The sequence below is a fragment of the Carettochelys insculpta genome, chromosome 12 (genome assembly GCF_033958435.1).
Source record: "Carettochelys insculpta isolate YL-2023 chromosome 12, ASM3395843v1, whole genome shotgun sequence".
Lineage (NCBI taxonomy): Eukaryota > Metazoa > Chordata > Testudines > Carettochelyidae > Carettochelys > Carettochelys insculpta.
In genome coordinates this window covers 39,098,361-39,110,458 of record NC_134148.1, presented here as the reverse complement: position 1 = coordinate 39,110,458, position 12,098 = coordinate 39,098,361, and the positions used below count along the sequence as shown (strand labels likewise).

Sequence of the window (12,098 nt, the reverse complement as noted above, 5' to 3'; positions counted from 1 at the left end):
CAAGCCTGAAGAAAGCTGGAATATGGTTCTGTTTATCGACTCTGAAATCCCACTGAATAGGACTTACATGATTAACCGCGTCTACGTCAATTCCTGCATCAATAAGAAGCCTGGCCATGTCTTCGTAGCCATGGAGAGCTGCATAATGAAGGCAGGTCATTGCTTTCTGAGAAAGACATCAACATGGCCAGTATTAGTCGGGACATTCTATCAAGCCAGCAAGGGGCTCCTGCTTCCCAGTGATCCCAGTTGTCTTGCAGGCCACCCTACGTGTTCTCCCAGCGCTCCTTCCACACGCGAGCCAAGGGAGGCAATTAGTGCCTGCAGTTAATGATGCTCCAGTACTAGGATGAGAGATTTCTACTGGGTAGCAACACAACCAAAGCCATAACCACTTTCCCATGGGAATGCAACTCTTGGGTTGAATGGCTTTGACTGCCCAAGCCCTGCAGTGAAATCAGGAGTTGGGGGAGCACAAGACTGACCTGCTTAGAGGGACTCTCCCCCAAGATACCACATTCACACTCTTTCTTGCCATCTCCCCACTTGCCCCAACAGCCTTCAGAAAACTCGAATGATCTTTGTGCGCGTGTGTGTATTGCTTTCCCCCTGGAATAGTCTTACACCCCCAATAGACTGCCCTTGTCTCTCAGAGCACAAATGTTGTCAGAGAGGAAGATGATACCTCTACCACCAGCCTGAAGCTGCAGCACTACTTGACTTTACCTTCCTTCAGGGAACTTCAGGTCACTTAGCAGCGGACAATTCTCCCACTGTGGGCCAGACAAAAAGCTGACTTGTCTACTCCCTTTGGCAGGCCACTGAAAGAGTGCCTCATCTGATGGCTCATTTCCAGCTGCCCTGCTCCAGAGAGAGGGACTACCATAGTCTTCAAGGCAGAGTCTGAGACTAGAGCCACACTACCGCAGAGAATTGACCTTCTCGGGGTCAATCTTCTGGGGCTTTGTTTCACACGCGTGTGAAATGACACTTTCCGGGGTTGATGTCAACCCTGGATCTCCCCACAAGTGGAGAGGATTAAGGAAGGTCAACAGGAGAAAAGTTCCCACCGACCTTCTTGCATGTAGACAGACATTGACGTCGACTGCTGAAAAATCAATTTTAGCTATGCAATCGGAGTAGCTACAATTGTGTATCAGCGGTTGACTTCTGTGTCTAGTATAAGCACAGCCTGAGATGGGTATGCTCTCTACCAACCTACAGGGAAAAAACAGATGAGATCAGAGAGCTGACTGAGCATTCCTATGAAGGCAGGGCATCCCCTACAGCGAACAAGTCAAGTCTGTGTTTGGTAACAGAACTACAATGACCCACCAAAGCTGGGACCAGCACTGAGACATTATTACAAATCCCAGGATATGTGTAGACAAAATATCATGTCAACTGCCTATGGCTAAGCAAGGGAGTCCATTGCCTGCACAGTGACCTCCTGGGCAAAGAAGCTCCTATTCAGATATTTAGCAAATGGTTTTTCTGCTCTCCATTGATACTCTATAACAGAAGTAGCATTCTACAAGGTGAATGGAAATTAGCCCTGCATGTTCACTGCTGTCTGCCTGTGGATGGCTGTGCTAGCCACACAGTGATTACAGGTAGCACCAACATCAAGTGCTCTGAGATAGACTCATCTTCAGGCTGTTCCTGCTCACCTGGGTTTGGGCATTAACATCACAACCAGCTTCCAGGAGGAGTTTCACGCAGTCATAGTGGCCTTCCTCTGCAGCCAAGTGCAGAGCGGTCAGACCTTCCTGCAGATGCAACAGAACAAGCTTTACATGGGTGTGCTTGTTTAGGCTCCACGAGCCTCTGATAAAGAGGTGTCACTCTGTTTCAGGAGGAAGGACAAGCTACAGCTCTGGGGCACAAGACCGTTCATTAACTTGGGCTTCTTTGGCAACTTGTCTTCCGAATCACTAATGTGTGCAAATCATGGTTCTAAGGATCAGAGATTCATTCTCACTCAACTACTGCCAGGGAAAGGAAATTAACACAAGCAAAATAGCGAAGGCCTCCCTCTGTACTGATTGCAATGGGAGTTCTGCATATGGCATGGGACTCAGCGTTCCCATCAGTTACCACTGACCTGCTGTTCTGCAACCCGGGTGCTCAAGAGTCTACAACCCCACGTAGTAGCTAGGGCAATTCTACCTGGGAACAAAAAGAGGAGCTTGGAAAGGACTCCAGACCTAACCCTGCAATATATCTTTGATTAAGGTCACAACCTTAATGTCTTCTAAAAGATACTTCTGTAACACACTATCATAAAATAATTAAAAAAACGTACACTCCGCAGAGAGTGTACACCTGTAGTCACTCTAGTGGTTAGTGCTACAGTGAAATACCCACACTATTCCAAAAATATATTCATTGTTCAAGCCAACTAGCCACACTCAACCGGTCAAATAGCCAGATGTGGCTAGTGGCTGTGGTGTCCAACACCCATTACCCAATTTTATCAAGGAGTCAACTGTATCCATTTAACAAATAGGTAAACTGAGGCACTAGGAGAAAAATGGCTTCCCCAGAATCACACAGATCATTTGTGACTCAGCTGGGAACCCAGGTGTCCTGACTCCCATTCCTCTCTAACTGCTGTACCACACTTTCCCCTAGCCCAACCTGTGGCTCCAGGGCCACATGCAGCTCTTGAAGGACTTCTTTGTGGCTCCCAATGCTATAATTGCAAAGTAAAAAACAAACAAACAAAAAAACCCTCCTGATTATTTTTCAAGGAATGCTGAACGTCCTGCGGTAAACATGCATCTCGTTACAAATTGCTGTGTGTAGCTGTTCTTAAGATAGGGGTTACAAAAATATGTAATTTTGTAAATATGTCATTTATTAAGGACTGTCTCATATTCACATGCATTGTGGCTCTTGAATTATTGAGTATTTTACTGAATTAAAAGAAAAAGAAAAAAGGCTCTTGCTTGCTGCTTTGGTTGCCGACCCCTGCACTAGGGAAACCACTATGAAACAGCCAAAGGAAGTTAATCTGTTTTCACTGTCACTGTTAATGAGGACAGATGTTCAGGAAGAGAATCATACAGCATACGTAAGAACTGGTAGATGTATCAGATAAGATTGTTTTCCTTCTCCTTCACGTCATCTTACCAGAATCTTATTTACTGGGCAAACACAGCGTTAAATAAGACGTAAGAGGAACCTTAATAAACTTTAATAATGTGCCCTGCAATTGCTAAGGACTTTACTGGAGCCTGTTTGAGCTATCCAGGGTTTTAACCTATGGTTAGATTTTCTGATTTTCTGTTTTAACTGACAAAACACCCCCAATACTGATTTCTTTTTTGCTTTTGTTTATCCAATAAACAGCAGAAATGCTTCCATGTAGCTAAGGGCTTGTGTTCATGGAGCAGGAATGCAGGCGATGGGAGCATGGTTTCTGAAGTATGATGATGCGATGCACTTGAATTGGTCCATGGAGATCCTGCTGGTGTGCACTAAAGGTTTTCTAGTGTGCTTTAATATAGTGTTGTCTGAGGCAGTACTGTGTTAGAAGGCAACAGGAAACATTACAAAGAGATTACTCATTACAATCTCTACTACGGTAATGAGTGAGGGTAACATACCCCTTGCTCCTTACTTTATAAGCAAACAAAGAAAGCCCTGAATTGCACCTGGTTTTTGGACATCTACATAAAACTCAGAAATTGCTAAAAGAAACAAACACCCCACAGGGAAACAAATAAGTCACAATACACCACAAGCCTTCACTCTGTTTCAAACACAGACTTTCAACATTCATCTGTAGAGGGAAAGATCTCACGCAAAAGGGTGGTTTGTTCAACGACTAAGTCAACATCATTTCAGCAAGATTTCTATTACATAGGGTGACCATCTGTCCCGTTTTGGGTGGGATGGCCCTGTATTATGGGCGCCAGGAAAGCATGTTGATTTATTTTGCGGAAGGGACTAAACACACTGTATTCCACCTTCTCCCCAAGTGCAGAAGGCGGCCGCTCAGTTCTGGCTTCCTGCAGCTGGGGGAGCCAGACCAATGTAGCTGCTACTGGATCCCAGATCCCCAGGGCTGGGGCAAGCTGGGAGCTTTGCTGGTGGGGCAGGAGCCCAGTTCCCAACTCCCCAAGTCATGGGGCAGCTGACAGCCACAGCTGCCCCCTGCAGCCATGGAGCCCACCCCTCCCCCAGCTCAGTGGCAGCCCCCACAGGGCAGCTACCACCCAACTCAGACATAGGACAACTGTCTGTCCTGTTTTGGCCAGAACAGCATCGTTCCCCCATGTCCCATATTTGGCTGGGGGCAGATACGGTCAGTCTAATGTTACAGTGAAATTTATTAGCTGCTCAGGCCCCTGAACACACGGTGCTGGAAAGATAATCCAGCGACGAATCAGTACAACATGGAGGGACTTACGTCTTGGGCCTTTTGTGTCTCACCCACATTCTGTACACATGCCAGGCACTTTGGATCAGTGCATTTTAAATAAAAACCAGCTGGCCACAAAAACTTGTTCTAAATACAATCCCCATCAGTCCTGGCTTGGAGGGTGAGCTACCAGCTGGCATAGGAGACCACCTCTAAGAGGGAACGGGACGTTCCTTTTGCACGCACCATGTTCTTTTCTTCTAGGTCCAGTCCAACTTCCATAATCCTCTGCAACACCATGGGATGCCCATTTTTAGCAGCTAAATGTAGGGCTGTGTTCTTTTCCTACAGAGAAACATTGTTTTGTGTGTAAATAAAATTGCATGATCAAAGTACCCAAACAAAGCCACTCTGTGCAAACCAACATTCAGGGTGATTCAGGCCAGGTCTGCCCTAGAGCTTAAAGTCGACGGTAGATATGCAATTCCAGCTATGGCAATTGCATAGCTGGAATCCACTTCTCACCAATTGACTTATTTGGCGGTCCTCCCCAAGGGAGGTCAATGGGAGAAACTCTCCCATCGACTTCCCTTACTCCTCGTGCGATTGCGGAGTGCACAGGTCTATTGTCAATGCCCGATAGTTCAACTTCATGCCTCCGCAATACGTGGGCGACATTGAACCCCAGAAGATCGACCCTGGCAGGTCAATCTTCCAAGCAGTGAAGACATATCCTTAGTGTGACAGTGAGCATCACCACCATTCTGTTTTCTAATAATCCTCACTGAAGAAAAGAAAGGTCAACTTCTCAGGAATTAGTTGTATTAGTGCATGAAAGGGAGGTCTAGGAGAATCTATTTAATATACACTGAACATCTGTAACAATAATATGCTTCTCCCAAATTCATATCCTACCTGATGTTAATCTCTACTATTATGGAATATCTGGATCAGTCCCCCATTGTTATCAGATCTTGTTATCACTGTTGTGTTAGTAACGCCTCAGATGTCAGACTATAGAGCTATGGCACATTGGTCTTCATAGACCTTCTCCAAATGGGACAAATGTCTTCTGTCGAAAACAAGGAGGCTGGTGGCACATTAAAGACTAACAAGTTTATTACGACATAAGCTTTTGTGAGTTTCATGGATACAGAAACACAACAAAATAAAAGGACACACATCAAATAGGGAATGGGAGAACATTTTAGCCTCCCTGGACATATATAGTTACAGACTTGAAAGTTGCCATTCTTTGCAAAAAACCTTCAAAAACAGAGTTCAGTATGAAACTGCTGAGCTGTTTGAATTCATATGCAAATCTGACACCATCAGAATGAATCTTAAGAGACTGCGAATGGCTCTCTCATTACAGTAAGTCATTTTCTCCTCCAGGTAGTCTCACCTTTTTATCCCTGATGGAAGTGGGCCAACCTGATTGAATTAGCTCAGCTCTAACACTCATCTCTATTTCCATACCAACTTCCCCCCCCCACCCCAACTTCATGCATCTAAGTGAGTTGCAATTCACTAAAGCTCATGCAATAATAAAATTATTAGTGTTTAAAGGTACCCTCAAACTCGTTGTCTATTTTGCTGAAACAGACTAACATGATTACCCCTCTGAAAACTCGATCTCTCTCTAGTTACTGAGCCACCTTCTATCACCATAAAATAGGCATGCCCTAATGTTTAGCAGGTCATAGATAAGATCGTGGAATCTACATATTCTAGATGACTGGACATATGACCCTTTTTTCTGTCATTACTCTCAGACTGGGCCCAAGCATAGAAATCCCACTGTCTTTTCTCCCCATTAGGGGTCTATCATCTACCCACAAACAGCAAATGGGAAGGCTTTTTCTGGTAGATTCAAGTTGTAGCACTTCATCACAATGCATCTTAGAGTTATGACAGCCAGAAAGCCAGGGGAAGAATCTCACCCTGTCCTTGCCCCATTATATCACAGCAAAAAAAAAAAAAAAAAGCAGTCAAGTAGCACTTTAAAGACTATGGTTTGAAGAAGTGGGTCTGTCCCACGAAAGCTCATCACCTAATAAATCATTTTGTTAGTCTTTAAAGTGCTACTTGACTGCTTTTTTGTTTTGATAGTATATAGACTAGCACAGCTCCCTCTCCGTTACTATTCTACATCACAGCAGTGGTATACTTGGGCTGTGAACAGCTGGGACAATTTCCATGGCACAAATACTGCAAAACGCTGTGCAGCCAGCCAACGAACTGATGCTCACAACCCACTTGTGTTGGATTTCAGCCAGTGACCCAGCTGTATGTCCCACTAACAACCCCTCATGCCATCTAGCCTTTGGTTACATTTCTCTGGCTCTGGCCAATGGCTTTTGCTTTCCATACCTTGTCTTTTACACTGTGACTACAACCTGATCCGATCAGGAACTCCACCACTTCTAACCTCCCATTCTCTGCAGCCAGATGAAATGCCGTCCTGTCCATCTTTAGGTAAAAAAATAAATAAATAAAAATAAGAACTGTGGTAAACTGAGAAAGCACAAACACTTGACTTTTGCTAAAGGCTCCAAAGTAACATCTCTGAATAGTCACATCCTGGTAGGCCATTTCAACCCCCAGTTAGTAGTGCTGTGCACTTTAAAATGTACTAATAAAAGTCACGGGTAGCAAAAAGTTTTTGTTTAAAATTTGGAGCCAAGCCTATAAAAACCATGCCAATTAGAACCACTCCCAGGTACTAACAATTAGGTGTATTGTGGTTTCATCTGGCATAATAAAAGGACCAACTAATCTCAATATTTATTTCACAGGAAGAGGGGAAAGCAAAAGGTTTATCACAAGGAAACTACAGTTTACAAAAAGGAGACAGAGAAAACGACCTGCAGCGTCAATTATCTGTGGGCGAGTCATTTATTTTAATTGGCACGTTTGACCCACTTTTTCCTAAGCAGGCAAGAGAATGGAACAATGCAGATGCTGGGTGAGAAAGGGCTGCTACTGACATCAGTGAGGGCTGTGCGTGCAGGAAGGCAGCATGCACTGCTGGAGTTGTGCCTTGTGAACACATATGCCTTCTTCATTAAGAGATCAGGAAAGAGGTCTGCCTCTTGAGCACAGGGGCAGCAAGCAATCAGGAAAAAACCTGTGGGGGACAATTTCCTTTTCTTATTACAGTACTCTACTATCCGTGCCCCGCTGTATCAGCTATATTAGAGGGGCAGCCTTCAACCAACAGGCCCTGGGTTGAAACTCCAAGGGACTAGCTTGGGAGCAGCACCGGCCCAAGGGTCTATGGAGTTCTAAATGAACTGTGACTGTGGCAACCCATCCCACTCGCTAGAAAGAAAAGTGCTAAGTCTAGAATGAAATTGCACCTTTATTTACTTGGCATTCAAAATGAACAAAGTAAAAATAAAATTAAGTGTGTTATTGGTTTTTCTCCTGCTTCTCATTAATCCAAACACAATTATACTGCATAGGGTAAACAGCCCAGCAGCAGAAAGGAATCTCTATGTTAAGTGGTATTTGTTAACATTAGCCGTCAGGGGTTTGAAAAAAAATCAGGTCTTTACTATACTAGTAACACTCTACAATAAATACACAAACACCTGTGATTCTCCTTCTACATTCCTGTGAAAACCTCTGCCCAAATTTTTCAAGTTCAGCACAAGTTCTCCGTGGGCCCAGCATCTTCGAGGTCACAGCTCATAATTCAGCAGAACAGCTGCGGCAAGTTACTGACCAGTGAGCAACACAGACTCAACTGTGGGACTGGCCAGCACTGGGCTACGGAGAGTGACTGAACTAGGGAGCAAACCCAGGCCGTGCTCTGTTGAAGCTATGCTCTAACACATTTAACTCGATTTACATAGACAGTTGTGCACCACAATGTGAAATAAATAACTTCGGACATTGCTTTGACACCCTGTTGACAAATACTATATTTGATACTTTCATTTAGAACATATTAATATATTGGTTGTTAAATAGAGGAAAAAAAAAAATCATTGGTCTAATTTTGTGGCCCTAAAAGCCCGGCTCCCTAGGTGACCACCTAATTTAGCTATACAGCCAAGCCAGCCCCACATGGGAGAGAGGGTGTTAGCAGAGGACCCTGAGCCTTAGAGTTCTCCATCGACTGGAGCCAGACTCAAATCACTAGTGAAACATCACGTACGATTCACCTCCTGCTGCTGCAGGCCTTTGCTGGAGCACCAAAGGTTGGAGTGTTATACCTTAACAGCAGCAGCCTCTCGCTCATGGGTCAATAACTCCTGGCACAGGCGCCAAAAGTGGCATACAAGTCAATTTTCATTGGCACGTGAGGCGGGAGCTCATCCCCGCCCCTGCCCTTGCAGTCAGGAGCTTGCTCAAAGCCAGGCCGCCTGTGGATTAACAAAAGACCAACTAATGCTATCGACCACCACCTAAAAGGTAAAGCTCTGCAACTTCACTTCTTTATTAATGAAGCTGTTGTAAGTTGGACTACTGGTGACTTTAAAAAGCATCACGACCATTTGGCCTGTACATCTAAACGTCACATTTCGGCACTCCACCTCGGAAAGGTTGCTGACCCTGTTCTACCTCCTATATGGAATTTTTCATCCATAGATCTAAAAACACGTCCCAAACGAGATCAGTGTCATTCTCATTTTACAGGTGGTGAAACTGTGAACCTCAGGGAGCAAAGTGATTTGCCCAGGGACACCCAACTAACTAGTGGCAGATCCGAGTACTGAACTCTCACCTGGACCGTGCTGACTAGCACCTTACTCCATGAGTGGTGTCATTGACTTTAATATGAGCATGGTTAGAACCAGGCACTGTTCAGCTTGTGTAAAGGTATTAAAATCTGGGTGGGACTGAGGAATCAGCCCTGCTATGTTCTTAGAGCCACAGTGTTCCCTGTAAACTCAGTGCTTAGACAGCCAACCCAGGAGATTAGCCAACAGCACACAGCCAGCAACAGTGTTTCTACTGGTGCTGCACAACCACACATGCCTTGGTGCATATAACAAAATTCATTCCGCCCACAGATGAAAAAAAGTTAGAGGGAACGTTGGCTACTACCCAGATTTGCCCTCTGTGAGCATCTGAGTGTAAAATCCAACCCCAAGGACTTGATCCTGCTTTGTACATGGGAATGTTCCCAAATACATCACTGGAGCAAGATCAGACTGTACAAACTGAAAGTGGTCCAGCCTTTTGTTACCTTGTCTGTCTTGTCCACATGTATGTCCTCCAGGTCCTCCATGATGAACTCCATCACCCGGATGTGACCTCTCTGAGCTGCGCAGTGCAGCAGATTCCTGCCGTGCTGCAGAAGGCAGAAATCACATTCGTTCACAGAATCGGCAGCTGAACGGCTTGTTCTTACTAGAAAGCCCATCTCACACCAGCCACCAGCTAGGTAAGCTTGCGCTGCAGGTGGTGGCTCCCTTCTTCTAAGAACTCATCTGCTCTGGGCAAGGGTGCAAGTGACGTACAGTTCTCACAGGCAGTGTTGTATTGCAAGGCCCATCCCTGGGTAAGTGGGGCGTGGGAAGGGTGCAAGAGTCAGGGTTGTGGGGTAAGAGGAGGGGTTCAAAGCAGAAAGTTGGAGTATGGGGGGGATGCACAAGTCAGAGCTCACGGTGTGTGGGGCTCAAGGCAAGGGACTGGGGATACGTAGGGGCTCAGGACAGGGGGATGCAGGAGTCAAGGCAGCAGGCTGGGAGTGTGGAGGGGCTCAGGTTGTGGTATGTGTGAAGGAGTGCAGGAGTCAGAACTCATGGTGTGGGGCTGGGGGGCTGAGGACAGAGGGTTGGGGTGCAGGTAGGGAGGAAAAAGGGGACAATGGGATGGGCTGAAGCCCCCGCCCAAGATCCATATTGAGATGCTACTTGCTCCTCCCTTTCCTGGCACAGTCAGGGAGTGAGCGGAAAGCAGGCAGCTCTTTTGCCCCCTGCCCTCAGCAGCCAGGAGCGAGAGGAACCCAGCAAATGGTGTCCTTTCCTCCTGCTCTCTGACAGTGACAGGAAGAGGAAAAAGCAGCATCCTGGTAGCAAGCTTGGAGGGGTGGAGGCTCACAGCTGGAGCAGCCCCAGACCAGTGGCGGGGTACAGCCCCATCCAACCCCTTTAACCTGTCTCGCTTCCTGCTGCTTAGCCAGACAGACAGCCTTCAGGAGAGCCCCAGGAGCCCAGTGGGAAGCCCACTGCTCCCCCTCCTGCAGCAGAGCACACCAGCCAGCTGGCTCCTTCTCCCCAGAGCAGTGTGCCAGGATACCCTGCCTCACTTTCACCTTTGGCCCTGGCCCAACGGAGGCGGATTTTTAAACATGTCCTGCTGATCGATTAATACGGTAGAATCTCAGCATTATGAACACCAGCATCGTAACCTGACCAGTCAACCACTCCACTCATTCAGAACTGGAAGTACAATATCAAGCAGCAGCAGAAATCAAAAAAGCAAACACAGAACGGTGCCATGTTCGACATAAACTACTAAAAATAAAAGGAAAGCAGCATTTTTTCCCCTACAGAATCAAGTTTCACACCTGTATGAAATCAGTGTTCAGTAATGAACCTTTTAAAGAACAACCATAACCATTTGTTCACAGTTACGAGCAACCTCCACTCCCGAGGCATTTGTAACCCTGAGGTTCTACAGTAACACTGTCCCTTTCTCTAGCACCTTCCGTCTTATGCCTCTGTGGTGCTTTGCATTGATAAAGCCAGATTTAGCTCTACAGGACAAGTTATAATAGACACTTTTTTGGATGAAATGAAATTGGAAGAGATGATGTAATTTACCCAACCAGACACTGAGTCAGAGTCAGGAACAGCACCTAGACTGCTGTTCTTCCATTCCAACTGTGAGACTATATCCCCTCTCTGAAATTAGTATAAAATACCTACAGCTGGTCAGAGGAACTAGACCAGTGGATAATGGTAGTAAGTGTTGCAATATTTCTTCCTAGTACAATGTGAACCTTTCCCTGTATTACACAGTCACATGACTTTGAAGCAGATGTTTATCATATAGAGTGTAAATTTTTTGCCCAGTTACCACAAAGAGGCCATCCTTTCATGATAAAAAACCTCACTCGCTATCTTTAGCTGTGTTGTCCAATCACCATAGAACTGGCTCGTCTTCCGATTGCACTGGCAGTCGCAGGTTGGTGCTCTCTGCCGTGCAGGCTGGCTGTGCTGGCTTGAGGACATTGCTCACAAAAATATAAAATTTCCCAATGCACAGACATGCCCATTTCAAAGGTTTCCAACACAGATTAGAACAGCTCCAAACTCCACTTCCACCACATTTCAGCTGAATCCCAAAAATTCTCTGCAGCCTAACAATGAAGATCACTCTCCTGGCAAGCTCCCCCAGAGAGAAGACAGGGTTGAGCATCAGCTATGGGCAGCCAGAGCATGCAGACACCCCAACCATGACATGAGGTCACACAAACTCATTTTATAACATTCCTCTGGGAAGGGACCTTCCTGCACAGGAGTTTCACGTACATGGACGGCCCGAGTCTGGGTGCAGGGGGAAGATAACAGCAGCAATGTCACACTTCTCTCAAAGGCAGGGATACAACTCAGAATTCAGAGAGCCATATTCCCCTGGGTTTGCTACAACTATTCAACTGCTGCGAGATCAGGAGGAGTTAGTTTTCCATGGTGGGGGGTGGGCTGTAGCTAAATTTAAGCCCTTCTCGCAATGACAAAAATGAGCTGTAAAAGCAGGAAGTCCGTGG

At 45.9% G+C, this 12,098-nt stretch overlaps 1 protein-coding gene across 1 annotated transcript in view; it reads right to left on the bottom strand.

Moving 5' to 3' along the window:
- The window catches only part of ANKDD1A (ankyrin repeat and death domain containing 1A), a 44,977-nt gene that overhangs the window by 19,358 nt on the left and 13,521 nt on the right, over positions 1-12,098 (bottom strand). The window contains exons 5-9 of the mRNA XM_075006942.1: positions 9,570-9,674; positions 6,743-6,841; positions 4,616-4,714; positions 1,671-1,769; positions 68-166 (exon numbers count right to left, since the gene is read on the bottom strand). Coding sequence (XP_074863043.1) covers positions 68-166; positions 1,671-1,769; positions 4,616-4,714; positions 6,743-6,841; positions 9,570-9,674 — 501 coding nt within the window. The remainder of the gene's footprint in view (positions 1-67; positions 167-1,670; positions 1,770-4,615; positions 4,715-6,742; positions 6,842-9,569; positions 9,675-12,098) is intronic.